The 23,610-nt window shown below is 38.9% G+C and overlaps 1 protein-coding gene and 1 long non-coding RNA gene across 9 annotated transcripts in view; one reads left to right on the forward strand and one right to left on the reverse strand.

Moving 5' to 3' along the window:
• The window catches only part of PRTFDC1 (phosphoribosyl transferase domain containing 1), a 45,484-nt gene extending 23,131 nt beyond the window's left edge, over positions 1-22,353 (forward strand). The window contains exons 4-9 of the mRNA XM_068673703.1: positions 2,060-2,125; positions 16,436-16,453; positions 17,877-17,959; positions 18,375-18,421; positions 20,409-20,485; positions 21,081-22,353. Coding sequence (XP_068529804.1) covers positions 2,060-2,125; positions 16,436-16,453; positions 17,877-17,959; positions 18,375-18,421; positions 20,409-20,485; positions 21,081-21,128 — 339 coding nt within the window. The 3' untranslated portion in view covers positions 21,129-22,353. The remainder of the gene's footprint in view (positions 1-2,059; positions 2,126-16,435; positions 16,454-17,876; positions 17,960-18,374; positions 18,422-20,408; positions 20,486-21,080) is intronic.
• LOC137852221 (uncharacterized) lies at positions 8,093-14,527 on the reverse strand. 8 transcript variants are annotated; one of them, XR_011093730.1, is made up of 6 exons: positions 13,634-14,525; positions 13,244-13,400; positions 12,728-12,816; positions 11,263-12,154; positions 10,537-10,615; positions 8,093-9,975 (listed from the first exon to the last, which is right to left on the reverse strand). It is a non-coding gene; the product is annotated as an uncharacterized lncRNA (long non-coding RNA). The 8 variants fall into 8 exon arrangements; XR_011093726.1 differs by having other exon boundaries at positions 11,263-12,157; XR_011093729.1 differs by having other exon boundaries at positions 12,728-12,851.
• Positions 22,354-23,610: the final 1,257 nt, after the last annotated feature.

The raw sequence follows: 23,610 nt of genomic DNA on the forward strand, positions 1-23,610 counted from the left end.
TGTGTGTCGGTTGTTACAGAAATTCCAGTCTTTCTCATTTGGAAATGAAAAAATATTTTGTCACTGCCTTGGTTACACACACCGTGATAGATATTAGAACCCGCTTTTTATAGTCTAATAGTAGACTTGACCTGAATACGTCCCTGACTTTTGAAGAATGATCTGGACTGCTCTACAACAAAAGGCTTATGCTGTTAAGGCTGAACTTAAAATGTTCCCAATCTCCACTTATTGCTTACTTTTAAAATAGCCTTCTGAGGAATCAGTTGCTTGGTTTGTTATTTTTCTGTTTTTCCTTACAAAAATAAGAGAAATGTTGAACATTTTACTAGGAAGCATATGGATGTAGCCTTCATTCCAGCTCTAGCTCTGTTTCCCAGGAAACGAATCTGAGCAGTATGAAAAATATCCAGGGCTCCTAGATCTGGTGCAGAAAAAGTGAAAGCAGGTCTGAAACCTGTCTTTTTAGGCAATGACTGCTATGGACCTCGTACAAAGCTGTGGTGGGGGCTTTTTATGGGAGTGGAGTCTGAGCAAAAGGGAACTCTTCGTGGGTCTGGGCTATGCGAGCCTGGAGAAATTCTCATCTGGGCAATGCTGTGACCAGTACTTGCTGTTCCTCAGGGAGGCTGTGTTCATTTAGAGAATCCATGCCCATGGGGACCATGCATGGTTCCTGGGGCTGTCAGAGTGCTTGAAGGTGTGAGCTGCCTGGGCAGGTGAGATTTTCACCTACATGGGAGAACAGCAGAGGCGTGCAGCCGTAACCCCACCACCTGCCCAGCACTCACATGCCTCTGCTGCTGCTGCTGCCCCATGAGGAGAAGAGCTACAAACCCCTAGGTCCACCAGTAAATCCTCACCTGCCTCCTAAATCCCACTGCTTTGCTGCTTACTTGTGGAAAAGAGTTTGACTTCACAGCATTGGGTTTATTTCTGGAATAAAAGCTAAAGTATGCTAAAGTTGCATTTTCAGCACTTGTCTCCAATGATAAAGCTTTCTGAGGTTATTGGTAAGCTGCAGGGTCACATTGTGGTACTGCAGCTGTTATTAAAATTGGACTAACCCTGTCTCCCTGTGGGGAAGGAGATTAGATTAGCACATGCACCAATTTCTAAAAAAAAAAAAAAAAAAAAAGGAACAACAACCCACATTAACTATACTTATTACTTTCCTTAAGGCCTATTCTGTCTTCCTTTAAAAATAGTGCTCCCTTAATTTCTCCTAAAGTTCTGTGTGGCTGTTAATGAATTTGAACGAGAGCTGGTTTGAGAATTTTCCATCAGGATGAATTTCCACTGGAAATGTCTGTAAAACAAATCTATCTGAAGAAAAGGTTTTACTTTTTTTTTTTTTAATACCTTTGCTAGTAGGAAAATCAAAGCATACAATTCTGTTGGGATTAGTATGACAGTATTTTGTTTTACTGAAATGATCTCAAGGATTTTGTATGAGTTAATTGAAAAAATAAACAAATAAAACTCTTGAAACCGTATGGCCCTACACATGCATGCTGAAACTTTTCTTGATAGCAAGTGATAATTGTTTGCAAAACATTTTCCAGAACAAAAAATGAGCAAATTTCTTCTATAATAGCTAAGTTCTCCATGTGAGTGACAGATGAAGGCACATTTTGCCTGTGTTTATAAAAACTGTTCCAAAAAAAGTATGTACTTACAGGTGTTTTGTCAAGTGTTGAGACGCTGCTGTTTTCCTGTTTTGGAAGGGACAAATGTGTTGCTTTACACTTTTCATACTGAGAAATAGCAAGCAAAGGAAAATCACTTATTTAATAAATAAATAAATAAATAAATAAATAAATAATGCAACTCTTTCTACTTCAGTAAGCCTGGAGATTGATGTTAGTTTAAACACAACTGGGGGAGATGATGGCATGATAGAAGTCACAGGAGTGAATGTCTTTCTCTCATGCACTAGTACTAATAATTATTAAAAAAATATTAGTAGTTAAGAATGTAAGAGATAAAAAAAAAATTAACATGTTTATACTTTTATACAGTTACATCCAGTATCAATCTTTTGTCTTTCTTCTTTCAGAACGATCAGTCTATGCAAGACATGCAGATAATGGGAGGAGACGATCTATCAAAGCTGACTGGGAAGGTTTGTTGATTTTAAATTTCAGCAAGAAAACGCATCCACTAAAAGCAGTTGAGAAAAGCTGTGTAATTTTGCACATGATCTCTTAGTTTCAAACCAGACACTAATACTGCAATCAAAGAAATGTCTTCATCTCTATTAGATTGCTGTAATGCCATTGCTTTCGGATTGCAGATGCCCCAAAAGGTCAGAATGTATCCCCTCCATCCTAGTAGTGTGGGCATTTGCCAAATAGTTGCACATACATCATCAGTGATATTGTGGGCAAAACTTGTGCTGGAATGCTTCCCCAGAGCTTGTTTAGGTTCTGGACTTTTTTTTTTTGCCCCCTGAGGGTGCATGCATGCAAAGTGCACTTTGAGTATCCCTGGCAAATTCAGCACACAAGGAGTTTAATATAAATTTGCCTACTATAAAAAGTGGAACCTTTCACTCAGCTAATCAAATGGGATTTTTTATTTCAACATCAGACTGTCTGTATGACTGAATTTGCTTTGCACTGTGATTGGACATTGTGGTAATGAAATAGAGAGAGTGGTTTGAGTCAGTGAAAAGGCTATTTTCATCCAACCATGATAATACAAAGCAGTACTTTGAAGAGGAAGGAAGGCTGATTTCATTAGGCAAATGGTCTATGTGGAAAATGGTCACAAATGGATTCTTTACTTATGCATTAAGGCAAGATAATACTTGTTTTGTTATTTGTACTGTACGTGCAGTTACTCTTGTATTAGCTGGCAGTAAATAGCATCAGTTTCTTCAAAACACTCAAAGGAGCTACCACTCATTTGCCTCGTTGTACTGTAGCACACAAGAAAATGAATAGAAGAACGAAATTTTAAATATTTCATTAATATTCAATAGATTTTGATGCATCTAGAACTTAAATTTAAAAAAAATGTTAGTGTACTCAGAATATTTTTGTGATAGGTACATCCTCAAATTACACTTCTAAATTCTGTTGGGTGGTTGTGTTTTTGCAAATTATCATGAAAACATTCATCTTGTTCTTGTGAAATAGTAATTCCTTTGCTGCTTTCTACAGTCACTGGAGTAACCTGTTCTTCTGTGATGGTTTTGCCTATGCTTCTTTACTTCGTAGGCAGAGCTGGCAATGCACCTGACATTCCTCTTTCCCAGATAGTCCAAGCTCTTCCTTAGTTTCCAGGCCAGCTCCTCTTCCCCATCTTCCAAACCCAAAGTTTCATAATGAGAGCCTGCTGAGACAGATCCTGTTTTCAGTTATTTATATCATTTCCAGATACAATTTTTCTAACGTAATTTGAGTTCACTGGGACAAAATATAATTTTCTGTATTATAAGGATGTTTGTGTACTTGTGTGTGCATATGTGTATGAGAGAGAAGGAAAATTTCAGCCCTGATAGTTCTGTTCTTTCCAAAAAGGAGGTACGTTTTCCTTACATTGAAAATCCCAGTGACCTTTTCTTGTTGGCAGTGCCCTCCCAGGTCTGGAACAGGGACATAACATTTGGTGTTGGGAGGCTGGAGGGTACTTGGGTAAGGGTGACTTGGATTGTTGGGTGAGGAGTCTGGGGCCCTGGGCAAGTGTGAAGGGGCTGGTTTGGGAACGACAGAGGTGGCTGATGAGGGAAAGAGCCCCAGGATAGAAGCTGGGTGTGGACAAGCTGAAGCAGAGCAGGACAGGAGGCTTGGGTAGGACGGGGAGCAGAGTTCCTGAAAGGGCACCCATGGAGGTTGGTTGTATGTGTGGTTGTCTCTGTGACACAGCTGGTGGGTGAACAAGTAAATAGCATTTTCACAAGATGTGAAAATGGGATTTTCTTACAACTTGTGTTACTGATTGAAGAAGTGGGACACAAGGCTTGAGCTCAAATGTTCAAACTTGTGCGTCTAAAGTTGGATGTATGAAGGAGTGGCCTTATGTCCACAGATGCCAACTCCCCCATCTGTTGTTGACTTCAGCAATTAGTGAAAATGTTCGGCACGTTTTACTAATCAGCCTTTCGTGGATTGATTCAGAGCCTCCTACAGTCAGTGTAAATCTTTCCTTGAAGTGTTTTTTAGTACCTTAGTTTAGCTGCTCGTTTTTAAAACTGCTGGCTTTAGTAACTACTTGAAAGTCACTGAATGAATTAGGGGAAGACTTACTGGTAGAATTCAACTTCCTTGCTTCTAACGGAGCTGGGTGCTTCTGCCTGCTTGGAATACTTATTATAGGAAGAATGTAATTATATTGAAAAATTAATATGCTAGGTGAAACCATATTAACTTAATGATCATGGAAAGTGTTTTCTAAAATGTCTGCACGGGTTCAGAATATAAGTTCCATTAACTTCCTGTAAGGTTCAAGACCATAAGTAACTTTAACAATTCTGAAAACTGCAGACAAAAGATCCTGAAATTTGAATCTTAAAGTTGTCTTCAGGAAGTAATAATATGTGGAACTTCAGCTGTTCAATAGTCTTAGTGAACAATTAATTCATATATGTTACCTATTATTGGGGAAAAAAAAAAAAAAAAAGATTATAATTATGAATGCTATTCTACAGCAATCTTTTTTTTTTTTTTTTTTTTTCTGAGAAAGCAAAAAAAAATAAGAAAATTAAAAAGCTGTTAAAGATAACAGCTTTTCAAAGGGAAGAATCTCTCCTCTGTACCTCTACAGAAAAAGCTTTTGTTTTAAAAGTATAAAAGCATGGAAAAAAAATGTGTAATGACCCAAGCCATGAAAAAGAAAAAATATTCAGAGAGAGAGAGGGTTAGCATACAGATCCAAACTGTTATGCAAAAAAAAAAAAAAAAAGTAACACACAATTTTAATTTCATCTTCCATGAAGAAGGTCACAGAGGCAAAAATTAAGATTTCCATGGTATGAATCATTAATAAAGGTACTTGAAAAATGAGTCCTGATATAGCTTGAAACTCTAATGCTTTGTAACTATTCATTTCTATGCAGAAAAAATATAATTTCAAAATCTCTTCTTTAATGATGAAAGTAGTGAACGTAAAATATCTCAGTAGCTGATTTCATAGTTAAGTAGCTGCTTAGCTTTCAATTATTCTAAAGTTAAAATGCTCATTTGGGTAAAAATTATCATTAATGTTTGTAAAGATAAATAAATTTTGAAAACAGGAGGTAATTAGTAGCTGTCCAGAAAACCAGAGGCACGGTTTCAAAGTGAGATGGTAATGAAAATTTACAGATCAGGTAAAAGAAGAAATGGTATAACCATGTTCAGCATTAATACTGTAATCATCCTGAATAATACTGTAATTATTCATAACATTTTAAAGTATTCATGGCATTTAAACAAAACAAATTTTAGAAGATCTAGAAATTTCAGTAGATCCAGCTGTACCAGTGTTGTGAGTTATCATTGCCATTTACCTCTTATATTTGTATGTGTGTATGTTTTGTCTTAATATGCTGTAAATTAGGGTTTGTGTCTTTGCTGAAGGGAAATGGAATTATCATTTTAATCTGATATCCAGAACTGAGCTCAGAAAGCATTAAACACAAGAGTTTTGGAGCTGGTTATGTAGTCCAAAGTGTCTACTGGCAGGAGTTATTTTTATATCATTCTGTATGTAATATCCTACAACCTTTCAAAAAAGATCCTATACTGATTTGACTTGTCTCCATGTAAATGAGACAAGTTAGACAAATTCACAAACTTAAAATTTATGTTTACAATTATATACTCATTTTATTTGGATAATGTATTTATTTTCAAAGTTAGATTCATATATATTTTATAGTTATCACTATTTCCATATAACAGAGAATTTGAACAAAATTAATCATTGTCAGGTAATATTTGTCAGGTTAATGAGAATTTTGAAGTAAAACAAAGTAGCTACCTAGTTAGTGTGATATAATTATGGAATCCATGAATTTCTGATATTCTAGCTGTCTGTAATATGGATCAATGTTTATTTTCTTTGTGAAGGACTATTCCCCTTATTCATATTAAACACATTGTGTTGACAGCCAGTGTTTGGGCATTTTCAGAAAAGTATCGAAGGTAGTAGAGATCAAGAAAAAAAGGAAAGTGAATGACTTGTATTCTCTATGCATTAGCTGTATTAGTTTGAGCATCATTCCATCACTATTGTAATGCTCTCCCTAAAATAACTGATCAGCTCATGTCAAAAAGAGGTTTCACTCGGAGGAAGATATCTACCATTGAGTAGTCAGTCCCCACTTCCTTCAGGCAGGATGTGTCTTAGAAAATCTCTAAACTTCCTTTGTCTACGTCTCACCCAAATCAATTTATCCACTGTCTATCATTTTCTTGCCCCACTTGTCACATGGGAACATGTTCCAGGAGCATAAGGCAATCTCACTTTCTTTCAACACTAATTTTTCTCTTTTCCTCTCTTATTTTATTCAGTCATTTTCTCTGCTTGTCATAGTTTCTAGCAAACTTTGAATTGTTTCTTTAGCATTCTCTTAATTATGGTAGCATTTCAGTATCGATAAATGATCCACATGGCAGCAGTAACATGGAGTTTTATTCTCTGGATTTAAAATACATACATGTATTATGCTTTCATTCACCATTCCATGTTTTAGAGTTCTGTTGGTTCTGTATTTATTTTTTCTGTATTATTTTTTCTCATTCAATATTCACTGCCTTGAGTATAGTTACACTCTCCCTGTATCTATTCCTTTCTGGAATAATGCCCTTAAGTTTGCAGGAAAAAAATGCCATGAGAGATTATTTATATGATAGTATTTTAACAGCACAAGAGATTATTTGTATGACAGTAAAGATACACAGAATCCACTGTACACTTCTGCAGTAATCATGTCCCCAGTTGTCTTCACATCTCTGTATGCATTTACATCTGTATATTGTACTGTATTCCTATCATACATTCAGTCTTACCTTTTTCATCTCTTCAGAGGTTGATTTGGCATATTTTGAAGCATTTCAAATCTTCTGTACCTCTTCTTACCTCTACTTACCTGTCACCTTTAGTCACTTTTGTCATTGTTTTTTTTTTCTTAATTAAATTTTAACCGATCTACTCTTCTGACAATTGCCATCCTTAACTGCTTTTTCCACAGCAAAAGATACTCTGTTGTTTTTTTTTTTCCCCATAGTCAATCACCTTTCCCTGCACTTCCTTCTTAGGTAATCTGCTGTAGCGTTCATTATTATTTACTTTTTTTCTGTTCTTGTTCTGGAGAAAAGTACATACAAAGGGAACTTCCCATACTTCCTGTCCCATTTTTAATGAGGGCTTGGTGGCCTCATTTGCCTTTATATCGTGAGCTGATAATTCTGTTGATCTCACCTTTGTCAGAAAAATCCCCTTCCAATTTCAGCCTATCAGATGATTATGTATTTTCCTTCAAGTAAGAGCAAGGAAAGTATGATCTGTTTCTGCATTAACTCCAATTGATTATGGTAATTTGCTCTACCTCTTACGCCCAACAGAAGCATGCTGTGAAGATGGCTGTGAGCAGGGCATGTGCGTGTGCAGCATTCAACACCAGTGCTCTCTAAGAGCACCAAGTCAGTCAGAGCACATCATCATTCCCTCCATTACATCCCCTGCTCTGTTAAATCCTTGAGATACTGAACTAGTTTTACAGGCTTTAAGCAGCTGGAGTCTGAGTACATAGGCTCCTAAGGCACCAACCGAGTTGCTCCCATCAGCAGCTGACACTGACCAAATTGATTTTTTTTTTTTAAAGAAGCATTTTTGAGTTACAGTGCCTGTCTTTTTAGGATGCCATAAGCTCAGCAGAAGGGATTAAAATCAGAAATTCATGACCTTTTCTGGAACCACATTAAAAGCTCCTACTTAAATGTCTACTCTCTCAGAAGTCTCTCATTATTTCCTATCATCTTGACGAGGTGTTAGTACATGTGGATTTCTTTCTTGTGCATACTGTTAAATGATTCCAGTTCTAACAGCTGTCCTCTTAGCTTCCTTCAGACCTCCTCACTGAGACCTGATGCATTATCATTAGCTTTTGTTTGTTGATGATTTTTCAGCCCTGTCACTGCTTCTTCAAACCCAACTGAAGTTGTCATGAAAGGCCTTGTTCAATCAACGGGACCTGAGGTTGCCCAAATACAAAGCTGAAAGAGCTGGTACTGTAGGGATGATAAGTAAACTGATAATTGGCTAGCAATTCACTTTGAACAACTACATTATCAATCTATCTATCTTTTGATGGCACAGAGCACACAGGAAAAGAAAGTGCCTTTAGAAATAGTCTAAATGAAAATGCAGACTTTTGAATGGAAATTGACCTAAAGGGAATGAAAATATACTGCTTTGTAGTCCTCCACCTCTCACCCTTCAAAAAAGAAATACACAAAGTGGAACTGTATCTTTCTTTTTCAGTCTTTTGTATTTTTTGTAAGAATATGCTTTTATCCGTGGGAGTGGATGTATAAAATAAATCACTGTTTCCAGCAGTTGTTTATTCATGCATACTTTATAAGCTGGTGTAACTAACAATATGTAACGCGTATCCCCAAGGAGCTGAAGCATAGTTCTGAGCAAAAAGGAGAGAGGAAGGAACTCAGGACACCAGTGGGGACTTACGGGGAAAAGTATTTCCATCAGTTGCAATTTCCATGTATTTTCTCCCCTCATAAGACCACCGTTCCATTACTGCCATGCTATACAAGATGAAAGGTCTGTCTAGGCTTGTGTCACATCCTCAGCAGCAGCCAACTGGAATCATAGTAGGGGAAGGATATATGAAACATAACTAGTATGTAGACTTCCTGAATCAAAGTTAAATCTGGGCTATCATTTTGAATAGGTCCAGTGCTAAAATTACTATCCATATCTGTCTTATCTCTTTGCAATTCCAGTTATACAGCTGATAGTCCTACAAGATCCTGCAGCAAAGAGTTTCATGTTTGAGATGCATGTAAAAAAGTTCTTTATCTTTCTTTTAAGCTTGCTACCTTATTACCTTCTGTGATCTTTACAAAACATAGGTAAATCTGTCCTTTTGAACTACTACCTTAAGAATTCTGCAAATCCTGCCATGGTAGGGTACTTTTCCTTTCTTTCTTCCATTTTTTTTTCCCTTGCACTACACTTATTTGGCCTAAACCAGCTTTGTTTAGAGATACCTAGTTGTTAAGATCCAAAAGCACCATTACATTTTTGTCTGAACTCTTGGGTAATTCAGACTGAAGGGTGCCACACACCAATTTCTTCAATGGGGCCACAGTTTCTCTTTTGAGCTACCGACTATTTTGAAGTCACAGAATCACAGAATGGTTGAAGCTGGAAGGGCCCTCTGGAGACCATCTGACAAAACAACGCACTGGGAGCCTGTTGTAAAGTGCTGGCATACTGTAGGATGTAACTGAGGCAGGTTTGAAGGTAGAATTAACAACTGGGAATTAATATTAGGCCAGTGGAGATACGTGGAAGAAACAAAATTTCAAGCATGCAGATCCTTCTGTTCGTATGAACAGAACTGGCAGACTTCAAGCCAAGACTGGGAGTAATTCTTAATTTTAACCTAATGTGGTAATCAGTTAAGACAGTCAGTACAGGAGAAAACGGTGATTGCCCTACATGATCACCTGCCCTATGACCAGAGAGGCAGATAAAAATGTTAAGAATTTCTCCGAGCTAAAATAAGAGAGCAAATTAACAGCTGTGGAACACTGATAAATGAGTTGGAGGTCAGCTGCCGTGGAAGATGATAACGTGCCATAAACCCAGTATTTTATCGAGTCCATGATTTCTAGTGCATACAGCAGTTCTGAATTTTTGTTCCCAGGCTCAGCTGTTGAAGGTATTTTGTGGTCGCTTTGAGGTTGTGGGCTGAGAGGTCAAAGTTCTTTTGTGAAAAATGTTCTCCCACTGGGAACAGGGCTGTTAATTAAATAAAAGCTATTACTTCCTGCTACAAACCATGTTTCACTCTAAGGTGTTTTTCCCAGGTTTCAAATCATTTTGCTTTTCCCAGTTTTAAGTTATTTCTATTTTTTTTAACTTTTTTTTTTTTTTCCTCAAATGTGTGTGCATGTTGTTCTATTGATTTTATACTGAGACATTTAAGGAGAAAATACTCTCTTTAGGTACCTACCTGAGCTTCTTGCTAGACATGCAAGGACCGTGTTTGTCCTGTTAGCTGTAGTATTGCATTAAGTACTGTTGTTTATTTGGTTATTTAAGTAGAGTATCAGCTTTCCAGGAAAAGCTCCTCCTCTTTAAGTTTACAACTTGGCATTTTGCTTTGTATTTTATATTTTACATGAATATAAAGGCAAGCTTTCCCTCCAATGCTTATTCACTACCTATTTCAAAGCATAGGATTTTTTTTTCTTTGAAATTAAGTTTCTGAATAGATCATGAATTCAAAATCTAGAAAACAACAACAAAAAAAAGTTATTCTTTTCCAAGAAGGTGAAAACTAATTTCCATAGTACTTACTACTGTCAGGCAGGAGGTATACATGATCGCATTACTCTGCTTGGTCTTGTTAGCTGACATTGTTCCCTTTGTTATTGACCTGTGGGAAGGTAAACAATAGAAATGTATTGACTCAGGGCTGGAGTATTTTTCAGCTTATCACAAGTCTGGATTTTTCTTACGTGTGTTGTAATATCAACCTACTTTCTTGCCGTGCATTAGCTCATGTGGCTTTGAAAGGCAATAGAGCAGAGAAAACTGCTGCTCAGTTCTTTCAGGTTTCCCACTTAAGTTTAAAATTCACAAATGCATTGAAACTTGTTATAAAAGTGAACATGTCTTTTTAACGTGAGAGACAGATTCCCATTGAAAGCAGGAAGTAGAAATGATGGCTACTGCATTTTACATCTAATATTGTCAAAAACATCCTGCTTTTTCCAGATGTCCATGCTGCAATGAATCATTTCTACTACTGCCTAACAAATAGATATGAAAGCAAATTTTATCTTTGTGTAGATCCAGTTCATACTGCAAGTATTATTCCTATTCAGTACAAATATCCATATGTAGAATCAGAAGTTGTGTGCACCCTGGTCACTCACAACTGGAGAAATTTAAGCTTCTCAGAAACCCTCTCCCTCCTGCATTCAAAAAACACGGAGTATTTATTGCACCAGCCTACTACCTGGTAGGAAAAGCTATAAAGACAGCACGAATCACAGCCACCCATATCTATCAGCTCCATACCATTCCTCTGAGCCATCAGCGATGAAAGCTACTGATTCTTTTGTAATGGCCGAGTAGAAAAGTTTTTCAATTTCTTTGAGAGCTGAGCCACTGCCCCTTCTTTCTTTGGGCTAAGAGAAGCATTTCCAGGACATATTTAAAAAAATGACTCTTCTCTGTGTGTCTGACTGTCAGATATATTAGAGCCGTTGTTAGACTTCTGCACATACTTCACAGTTCATATTGGTGAAGATGGCTCTACTCAGAAATTAAGCCATCTTCAGTCTAGTCAATGTGTCACTAAATATTCCCGCTTCCTGTTCTCCAAGCTCCAAAAATAGACAGAAAATATCAAATGCATGCCAGAAGGCCAGATTACTTTTCTTTTCATGTGGTTTCCTCCTCTGCAATCACCACAGCTGTATCTGAAAGGACAAAACAGCTTTGATCTGTGTGGTGCAAGAGTCTCAAACATTTACATATACTTGGAAAAAGACCTTTTCTTCAGAGTCCTCTAGAATCACATTGTTTGTTCCAGCTGTCAGTCGCTGTAGTAGCTCCTCGAGCTGATGAGTTTTACCAGTCTCCTGCTCACCACCTCACGGGTGAATTTCATGGTGAAGCTGCACAGGAACTGCTCATACCTGTGACCTTTCCCAGCGGATGCTGAATGCGGCCAGCTGTGCATTTAGGATGACGGTGACATTGCTGATAGTGTAGCAATTTGTCACATTCTTCTTTTATCTTCTCCTATCCATCTGCTCAAGGATAAGCTAATCCATTTCAACCAGCTGTGGTTGCACATCACCACTACCTCCTCTCAGATACGCCGTGTGTCAAAACCTTCCTTTGCAGATTACTTCTCTGCTGCTCTGCAATGCCATCCCTTTCCTGGAGCCCTTCTAGCAGGAGCCTGCTTCAGTGGGAGAAAGGCAGAGGATAAGTAGCAATACCACCAGTTTCCCAGCACATCCCATAGTTTTCAAGGAACTGGTTTCTGGTACCAGAGGCTGGCAAACCATTTTGAATGCCTTCAATCCCAAGCACAAGTTAAGTATGATAACATCAGTCACAGTAACCCTGCTGCCTAATCGAAATGGGAAGTAATGTGTCATCTCCATCAGGATGCCTGCTTGCTTATACACACACAAGCTGTTTCCATATCTCAGTATTTTATAGTGGCTTTTCCATTACAAAGTCTTTACATACAGGGTGTCTCCACAGCATAGAAAATTCTCATTAACATTTTGGCAATAATGAGAAAGTCTGGTTTGTGTTATGCACAATCTGTGTTTCCTAAGATAGACAAGCCACCTGATTAAAGGGACTTTCACAGAACCAGATCTCCCAGCTCATATAATTTACGGCTCTTGGACTTACTGAATATGAGTAGGAAGTGGTAAGGATAACAGAGCACTGGGCAGAGAATTTCAGGGTCCACCAATATCATTCCTTCTCAAGATAATTGCTCAATATGAGATCTTACCCTTCAGCTGAAGTTTTGTGCAGGTGACTATCACTCTTGTGGCCAGACAAGTCCTTCAGGGATGTCTGATTCCACGTTCATCTTCTTTGCTTCATGTGAGTCATTTGTGATAGGGAAATGTAGACTAGATTAAATTTGTATTAGATGGATGTATAACTGGTTGGAAAGCTGTTCTCAAGAAACTGTTAATTATGCTTCATTGTCAGACTGGGTGAATTAAAGCACATTCTCCAGGGACTATACAATATTTAATTCATGATTTAGAAGACTGGATTAGCATTTCATGCTAATGATACTACCTGGAAAAATACTACAAGATAGGATTAGGATCTTAAGAAGTTATTTTAAGAATTTGGCTCAAAGAATGACATGTAACGACAAAGATGAATACTAACTTCTGTGTTTTTATAGAAGTCATCTTTTGCATAAGTGCAAATGGGGAAGGACTGACTAAGCAACAGTTCTGTGCTGGAGACGATAAGTAGTTCCCAAGGTGAACATGAGACAGCAGCATACCTTTACTGAAGATGTAACCCCTGTATTGGAGTTTGTAGAAAGGAGGGCTATTTGTAAGGCATACAAAGTGGCTCTTATTCTTCTGAAGGCTTGAAAAGGTTTCTCTCTGGCTTGAGGCACCACAACTGGAGAAGGATTCTGACCAACTGGACAGGTTCTAGAGGAAAAAAAAAAAAAAAGAACATTCAGGGATCTAGAAAATTTAACTTGTGAGAAAATGTTGAATAAATAGGGACAGTTTAAAATGGAGAAGAGGAAACAAATATATCTGTCTTCAAATGTGGAAGAAGGAAAATTTCATTTCTGTGTCCACAGCAAAACATATTCAGGTCAGATAACAAAAGAGGTTTTCTAACTGTATTTTTGCTCTTAGATAATGAGGCACAATACCTGAGGAAGTTCTGAAGTCCTCACCATGTTCAAGAACAGGTAAAGCAGATATCTGTGAGCAATAGTTTAAGTTGATTCTTTGGGCCAAGGATATTAAAAATCTTCTTGATGACCTTTCAAGGTACCCTCAGCCCTGCTTTCCATTAATGTCTGCTATTCTCTTTTCCTCAGGAGTTAATTAGTAAGGTCTGTTCCTTCCTGTTTCTTTAATCCCAATTCCGTGGGTAGGGAGGCTGCTGTCCCCTCATTGTCTAATTTTTTTTAAGATTATTTCTGCTTGCAAGTTAGCGAGGGAATCTATGTTTCTTCTTGAGGTAGGATAGCTGAAGCAGTTACAGTAGCAAAAACCATCCCAGGACTACGGTTTTCTCTGAAATCTGTCAGGGCCCACAGTGCACTTAATAGATCTTAATGGTCCTGACCCATCTCACCCAGGGCCCCTTCCAACACCTGTGGACACAGAAGCTCCAGTTCAGCTCAGCCCCAGGCTTTCAGTGCCTGACCTGTGCTGAGTTCTGATGTTCAGGGCAGCTCCAGCCACGCCTGTGCCTCGTTATGGACCAGGCTGACTCACAGACTGACTGACTGGCTTCCCAGCTCAACCTTGGACCTGTTGCGCCACTGCAGACGGGTCTGGTATCAGCGGGCTGTGTTTAACCCTGGTTACTCTCACTGGGCCTGATCCCAACCTGTGGACTGACAGCTCAGCTTGCCCTCGGACCTGCCTCTTCACCATGACATGCCTGATCATCTATGATCTCTGTTGGATCGGGTGCTGTCTTGGGGCTGGGTCCTGGCTGGTGGGGCCCCTGCCTTGCTGCCTACCCCTCACTTATGCAGGCCGCTGCAGCCCCTGCTGTGCCAGTTTTGGTGCATCTCATGCTGTACTTGCTGGATGGGTCTTGTCACCAGATGTTTGCTTTTCCTCTGGGAAAATATATCTGATATGTTTGTTCTTGTAAACAGCATGAGGAGCAGCAGGAGGTGCACCGAGCTGCCAGAGTGAGTCAGGGTGCCATGCTGCGTTATCGGGTCAGCCTCTCCCACCAGATGCCAGCTGCAGTCATCCTGGTCTGTTTGCTGGTACTGAAGGAGCTCGTTTCCAGCTTTAGTTCTGCTGAGGCTCTTTCCTACACCTCTCTGCATACCTGTCCACTCTTCTGCTCTCTGCGTATCATACATACATAGATACCAATATGACACTTGCATGTATGGAGATGGTTTAACCATTAGACCTGCAAATCATCTTCAGGTGTCCACTGACTGAAAGGAGTGATCTGCCTCAGACCCAGGTGTCCTGGGCTAGGCTTTGGAAAGGGTTTTTCTCCTGAGAGCCAAACTCTTTCATATCCAAGTGGCTTCCTTTAAGAATGCATGTCCCTGTCAGCCTGCCGTAAGCTTCTCCTGAGCATGATCTCTTCATTTTATCTAGGGGATTGACTTATTTCCATTCTTTCTTGAAGGAACATGTTTCTAGAGGCAGGACATCTTTGGGCTCTTGTTGTTAGGAGGTCTTTGACTTTTTAGCTCCGCAGGTTTAGGTCTTTCAGATCCAGAGTTGTTTTTGTCATCTGATGGGAGGTTGAAAGTCAGGAGTGCCGAGCAGGATAACCACCAGCGAAACCTGTTATGAAAACACCAAAAAGGAGCCACCCTCCAGGATTAACACACATTCCATCAGAGCTCAGTCTAAATTAGTGGCTTTCTTGAGTGATAGCTCCACTGCTGACATCGGCTGAACTGCTACAGGGAGCTCCCTCCACAACTTGACCAAGTGTTTTGCCATTTCAGAAGCATCCAGGGGATTATATGGTGTGTGGTAACATAGTCTGCATATCTATGGCTGTGTGCATGAAGCATGCCACGTCTCCCTGCCAAGCACTGTGATTGTTAGGAGGGACTGCAATCTGAATACGTGTGTGTGTGTACAGATAGATATATATATGTATATATATATGTGATGTGTATTAATCAGTTCCAGTTTGCAGATTAACAAAAAAAAAATTGTGACCAGTGAATGAAACTGCCAAAGCTGTGCTGTTTATAAGCACTCCCCCTTCACACACTCCTTTTCCACGGTGTTTGAGTCTTTCTCCGAACTCTCAGCTTTAGGACTGTGTGGTTGAAAAGAAATTTAGACAGCCTCCATTTTGTGTAGGTGGCAAAGCCAACGAGCTTGATAGAAAGGGAAGTGGAGTATAAAGCCAGCTGGGTGAATACTGCATAGATATGAAACTATCTGCGTAATGTACACACACGTGTAAGGTGTATACAGAGAGATATGTGAAAAAACTTCCTTTTTGCTATTGTATCACGGTCTGAGAATGGGTGGTACAGCTCGCCATGTAATCCTTTACCGTGAGGCTGCTGGTGGGGGGGAGAGGAAGAACATTTATTTCAGAGTGAGAATATCATTGCTGTAGTTTCATATTAAAGTTGGGAAATAGTATTTTAGTAAGCTATTGGGTACACTGTAGTACACCACTGGACACACTGGTATGAAGTGCAGTTCATCCCATTTGGATTTCCTACATCTAGTTGTATTTTCCCAAGCTACATCCATTCTTGCACAAGGCAGGTAATCTAGACAGAGCTGAATAAAGTCATAGGCCCTGACTGCCGGCTATTTGTGGTTGGCTCTTATTCAGGGCACAGAAATGAAACAGGAAGGCTCCTTGTGTTGTGCCCTGTTGTACATATGCACATGGACCTATCTTCATTTCACTTTTTCAACATTTGTTTCTTTTAGTTTGTGAACATTGTGTAACAGTTTTTCTTTTTTTTTTTTTTCTTTTCTTGCAGAATGTTTTAATTGTAGAGGTAAGTTGGTGTTTCTTCTGTCATATTGTACTTGGAGAAAGTCACATAGTAAAGTCTAGGTAAAACACAACTGTGTTTAGACTTCTTTGGCTGGGAGGTGGTGAAGAGGAAGAGTTGATTTGCTTAATAACATCTCAGCCTTTTTGCAATTGCACAAGGGATCAAACTATACTGCTGGCACTCTAATTTGTACTCTGCTTGTGATACCCAGCAGTCACTTTCTGCGTCACTTGGTGTGGTATTTTTATGGCTTTGTGAGCTCCTGTTCTGCAAGTTGTTCTGTTCCTTGGAGGACAGTGAATCAGCTGCACTGATGCCATAAACTTCCTTATAGTGTGACTGTGAAATGGCAGCGTAGCCCTACACATGCTTTACAACTTCAGGGTTGTTCCCATGCTGGATGAGAACGTCAGTCACTCTCTCAAGTCCCCATGACTCCTGCTCATTAGCACTGCACCCTGGAGCGTCCCCTGGGGAGGTCCATCACAGAGATGTTGCTGATGTAAATCTGTGATGTTCAGTTGTAGAGAAGAAGAATGTGTGTCACTTCACCGGTGCTGCAAAAACTTCCTTAATTAATAATGTAGGTGATTCTGTTTTAAAATGTCAGGAAAGCAACCGGGATGTTTAGAGAGCACGTCAGGACCTGGCTGGCATTTCAGGCCCAGTTTGCTTGTGTGAGAAGGAGGCTAGGTGGCATGATGAAGGAAATGCACAGCTGCTGGAATGTCTTTTCATGGAAAAGGAGGAGAAAAAAGTCATCAGGCATAGAAATGACTGTGACCTGAGTAACTGGTGGGAGCTCCATATTCATTAATGATCACTGCTGTAACAGAAGTGAAAAATGTCTGCCGCAAATTCTGTTAATGCTCATAGGCAGCTGAGGAGCAGAGGCAAGGTTTTGCTAATGAAAAATACACAGCCATAGAGTTCAGGATCAACAGCTGCTCCCCAGTGGTGTTCAGTTGTGTAGCCAGGTGTGTACAAGAGATCTCCAAATGAGATCTGGAGAATACTCATTTGTACTGGTCTAAGAAAAAAACAAATAGGGCAGATTTAGCCCTGGATGGAGAGATGTTCACGTACCATAGTCTTGAGGATAAAATATGAAAAGTCTGATCCCTGCGTACTTTCAGTGCCCAGTAAAGTCATCCCCCATCCCTTGTAGTATCCCAAATACTAGAAACAGCTGTTTTCAAGAGGAAGTGGACAGTCCTTTATGTCTTTATTTTATGAGTACAAGGTGCTTGCTTCAAAGAGTTTCACACTCTTTACACCCCTTTTTGGATGTGGCTCACAATATACTAGGAGAAATATATCATTTCCACAAAATAAGAATATGCAACTTCCCAGTAATTGTTCAAATTTCCTTGTTTCAGCTTTCCTTTGTTTTTAACTTGTTGTGTTTTTAATGTTTTGTAAGGATATTGTTGGAACTGGGAGGACTATGAAGGTTCTGCTTAATAATATAGAAAAATACAAGCCAAAAATGATTAAAGTAGCGAGGTGAGTAAAACGATCACAAAATTTTGTAATTAATTGCTCTGGCCCAACGTATTTCCCAGCGGAGATTCCCATTCCACGTTCCTGTTTTAGTTCTGTGCTGCAGCATCGCATGGGGAGCTCTGCAGAGAAGCTGCCTGAGTCACTAAGAAGAGGGTGGAGGAAAGGAAAGGAAATGCTTCTGTATTGTTCTGCAGTGGCAATGACCCCTTCAGCCATTTCAAGGCTGGCACTGATAGATTTTGAAGGGAAACACACCCAGTTTTTTCCCTGCCATTAGGATACTGTCGAAGGAGAAACAGTAAAAGAACAGTGGTTCATATGGCTCAGGAGCTTTTTGATGAAGGGGCTTGGTTTTTACGTGTGTTATTCAGATGAATATTTGGATTTTTTTTTTTAATTTTGTTCTTAATTACAGTTTGTTGGTGAAAAGAACATCTCGGCCTGATGGGTACAGACCAGACTGTAAGTGTTGTTGTGAAAATCTTTACATCACCGTACAAGAAGTTACCGTTATTCTGTCACTTGCCCTTTGTATGATCCTGCAGCCTCCTAGAAGCGTTGTAAAATATCAGTTGTCAGGGGGAGATGGGTTGCAATGGAAGGATTCGTATAACTGTGGTTTAAGCCTAGCCTTCTCAATGGTCTGATGTTTTCTGCAGAGCACTAACTCTATGAGGAAGTTATGGAAGGGTTAAACGTTATCTATGAAAGGTGGGTGCTTTATCTTCTGTCTCTGCCAAAATACATGGAAGAAAAAGTCCTTTTCTTCCTTTTCCTTCCTCACTACGTCTCATCAGAGGAGCTGCAGGACTTTGTCTGGACACAAAGGCTTTTTTCACTGTGAACTAATTACTCACAAGTTTTATATTTTTATAATAGAATAATGTAATTTTTAAAATTATTTTTAAGAAGCACTATCGTTTAAAGGGTAAACATTTATATGATCAAATCCCTCCCTGCCAAAAGCAAAAGATAAAATGGGCTTTTCAAGCTTCCTCCTGCTGCTCCGTTTGTCTCATACCAGCACCACTTCTCTCTGAAGTACTGGCACTTTTACTGGGCTTAGATGAAGACCTAAATGGAGCTATACCAAGCTATTACCATTTTAGATTCATTAGAATAAATGATGTAATAATAGATATGTGGCTGAATACTGAAAAAATAGGCCCACCTAGAAGAGATCAACCAGGATTTGCTGCTGAAGAAGGCTCTGGTCACAGCTGAGGTGGGGAGGAGGGTACCAGGAGGTAGCATCAAGGGGCTAGATTAGGGGTGTGGGAGAGAGGGAAACTTCACGAACCAGAAGTTAATCAAGGTTGAGCATGGCCCTGCAGTTTTAGCCCAATATTCTGAACTATGACTCAGACATTTGGTTGTGCAATTTTTTATACAGCATTTTTTTTTTACATTTAGAATTTAATCCAGTAAATTAAAGTATCCATTTTACTGGATTCACTAGACATATAAAAAATACAATAAAATGACTCCATGAAGGACAACTTAATATTTTAATGTAATACTTTGTAAAATGAAACAGATTTTAACCACTTTCTTGTTTATTTGTGATGGATTTTATGAAATAACAGAGGTCACCCTTTAAATCACTAACAGGGCTATGTCATTTCCTCACCTGCCCAAATGTGTGATTCAAAGTGCCTGTTACCCATCATTTTTAACAAGCAAATAAAAATCCTCTCTTGAGCAGTTGTAATTTTTTAATGCTGTAAAAAACGTTATGCAAAAATTTTGGTGTCCACAAGGTTGTGTTTTTCTCTAGTTACATAATGAAGAACTTGGAAAGGGTCTAACTCATTTTATATAGTGCTGATACTGCACAAAACTTCATGCTCATAAAGATACATGGCTATGATTAGCTCGAAGTGTGTGAGTTGCATGATTCAGCTACGCTGCATGCATTTACTTTGTTAAGTGTGTGCATGAGTCTTCATGAGACTGGGGCTTTAATTTAAGAAGCATTTGACACATTTTGGTAGGATAATATGCATAATAGCTTTGCCTACTCTCAGAAGAAAGTGTATAAACCTCTTCATAAGTTTGTAAGTAACTTCTGAATTTAGATAATACCTTTTTTCATTCTCAATGGACAGTTGTCATCACATGCATAAACGAACAGAGCTGCCCAACCTAGGCAGAACTTTTCAGCTCTGATTTTGGCTTCCTTCCACAACGTGTCTGTTGTGCCACTGATCATTGTAAACACGTCTCCTACTCTCCACTGACTGTTCACATGCCTGTCACAAATAGTCTGTGAGCTGGAACTGTGGATTCTGCTACCTGCTGACTCTGGTTTCTAAGTCAGAAATAACATAACGTGAACTGGCTACACATATATGTAGTTTTCTGGTCAGAGGACCAACAGGTTAATTTAAGGGCTATGCAGTAGCCACCTGCCTTGTATTTATGGTGTTTGTTATTTGCCTCAATACAGATTACGGATTTGAAATTCCAGATTTATTTGTGGTTGGTTATGCCTTAGACTACAACGAGTACTTCAGAGATCTGAATGTAAGTTTATTTAAGAAAAAACAGAAATCTCTATTTTATTTTTGGGGTGTCTTAAAGGGATCCTTCCAGTGGGTGTAGAACTCCTTGTAAAATCTCAAATAATCCAGAGGAGTCACTGCTTAGCACTGTGGGTGTTTCATTCCCATCTCTCACCCACTAAGAGCAGAAGTTGTCACTTCTCTCATGCTTCCATCTTCAGTGAGCCTGGGACTTCGCGGTTCCACAACTCCCAGTAAATGCAGTGACAGCAGAAAAAGTGAAATACAGCTACAGTTCAGACAACTGGGGCATTTTAGTGCTGTGTTGCCTGCCCCTTTTCTCAGGGAGATGATGATGGAAAAAAGGTGCAAGCGTTGCCAGCCTTGCCATTGCTTCATGTGATCCCCCCGGGGGTGGAGCAGAAAGCTGGGAATTGCAAGTGGAAGAACTCACTGCAGCTAGAAAGTGAGATCAGATTCAATTTCAGGTCTCTGGAGAGGGAGGAGTAATGGCAAGGTTACCGGATTGGACAAGCAGAATTATTTCTGCACAATTCATTATTAATTAATGATGTAATCATCTATGCTGTTGCAATCTGTATTGTATTTTTTTTCAGCACATATGTGTTATCAACGATCACGGCAAAGCAAAATACAGAGTCTGAAGCAGTAACATCCTCACCTGAAGATTTGTAAGCTCAGTGGAGCAGAAATTTGACTGCACGCTTTCAAGCATCTCCCAGAAGAGCAGTTCAACCGACTTGTGTTTCTGTCAACTCAGTGTAATGAGGGGTTTACTCTAGAGATACCGATTAACATATACAGAAGTGGGAGCTTCTAAAATGTGAAGTAGAGGGCTTTTAAAGTTATTACACTTTTTAAGTACTAAAATTGCAGTATAAGATGCCTTTTGACTATTAATTTGTCTGTCTCAACTCTCATCGTGAATGTGTTTTCTTCATTCAGCCCATCATGCTACCCGTTACAATTAAGGTACTTCACATCATGTGTTCTTATGTGTCGCATAAGATTTTTCAGAAGGGCCGTTTTGTGTTAGATTCTTGTGTTAGGCAGAATTTTAGGAACTTCAGCATCCCTTTAGTCTTGGTCACATACTCTGCTGCCAAACTGAAAATGTTATTTTTATTTAATTGCACAATTCAAAAGTTTCCGCTGAAGCTGTTTGCTGTATGACTTCTGGCAGTCCATTATTGCCCCTTCCAAACAGAATTTGTAACTCTCAGAATGCACTGAACTGGAGTAGTGGTGCACAATGGACCTCTGCAAGACGCTGTTGATCTGAACTTGGAAGATACCTTGCTTCTGGTATGTGATGTGGGCATAGATCTAATCAGCTGTGTTTAACATGTTGAACTTTAATCAAGAGGAAACAATGCTAGGAAGGCTTCCATTTCTGAGCAGTGCCCTTTGACTTCTGTAGGACATGAGCGGGTCCAAAAACTAGCATAGTGTTCTGAGTATATTTTTTTTAATTAAAGTTCATTAAGCACAAAAGCTTCATGTTAAACGATTATTCAGTTATTGTTTGATTTTCACAGCCTGTCTGAGATTTTCTATAGCCATTTGTCTTCTGTAGGAAAATAGAACTGATGACGCTGAACTGAAGACTAGTATAAAATAAAGGGAAAAAATGTATAGGAAAATCCAGGAAGCAAGTTAACCTGTGGATGCTGGAGACTAGAGATCCCTTCTGTCATGCTGTATTAAGTTTGAAGAGTTTAGTTCTGTACCGTATGCAACTGTTCTCAATGACTTCCTGAGGGAAGCAAATGCAAAGTAGCTGTATACCAATAGTTTGCTCTGAGCTGTAAGAGACATGTTGTTATTAGCTTCAGTTTCCTTTAAACTAATAAAGAAACCATAAGAACACTTGTTAGGGTGCACAGTTGTTTATTTTCCCGCTTTAGCATATTTTGCATGTCCCTTAAAAGCTTTTCAAGAGTATGCATTTAACCGGTAATCTAAACATACCTGGTATATGTGTCCTGTGACTCATGAACTATTTTTATTTGGATAAAATCCATGATGTTAATGACACGAAGTAAGATCACACAACTGTTGTGGTTGCTTATTTTTTAGCCCTTTCTTCTTTACTCTTTTAACCTATATTTTTAAAGATTTCTGTTGAAAAGCTTTTCTTCACAGAATAACTTTCTTCTGTTTTAGAGAAGAAAGCACACCCACACAGCTGCTGGAAAAAGTTTCCTTTTATGTGAGTCTGTCTGTTTTCCCTGAATTTAGTCCTATTGTCACTTTGGGTAGGCAGACATGCTTAGGCTTAATCCAGGAGATCCATGAGGTTATTTAATTTTTTCCTCTCTTAAAAAGGCTCAGTCCAGTTTGCCTTGTACTATGATCAGCCTTCAGCCTTCAGCAGCACCAACAAAAGAATCTAACAGGTGAATTACTGTGAAATTAGTGGGAAAATATGAAGTGCTATAGTTACACATAATTCAGACTGTGTCAAAGTTGTTTCATTGGAAGATTCAGATAATTAAAATCCACGTACCTAATAGAAAATAACATAATTATACAAAAGCTAAGGAAAAAAAATGAAATTCATTTTATTTCCTCCTGCTGACATATTTTTAACATTATGATAAATCACTCTATGGATGTCATTAGCAAATTTACATGTGTAATTGTATTGTGAACAAGAGGTGTTTTTCTCTTCTAATGTCAAATTTGAATCTTGTACTTTTATATATCCAAGCATGTCCCAATGTCTCAGTTGCCATTCCACATTATTCTCTGCTTGAAGCACATCCATCTAAAAAATTAATTTTCATTTACTTTAATAATCTGATTCCAAAACATCATTAGTGATAATGAGAGAACAGGTTAATTATACATGTCTGATTAATGTTGGGTCTATTTTCTTCATTCTGCTCAGCTAGCTTAAAAAAGTCATAAGTCTTTCCTGTGGTTGACTCCCAGTTTAATACCAGCGTTGATACAATGCGTCACAAAGTTCTTGAACTAAAAGACCACTAAACTATTTTTTCAGTCGCAGTTGCACCCTATGACCCACAAAGCGATGTTTTGTTGTTTTGTGGTTTTTCTTTTTTTTTAATCAGTTCAGCAACATTTGTTGTTGAAGAAGAGAGAGGATGTTCTATACAATCT

Source organism: Anas acuta, chromosome 2 (assembly GCF_963932015.1).
Source record: "Anas acuta chromosome 2, bAnaAcu1.1, whole genome shotgun sequence".
In the NCBI taxonomy this organism is placed as follows: domain Eukaryota; kingdom Metazoa; phylum Chordata; class Aves; order Anseriformes; family Anatidae; genus Anas; species Anas acuta.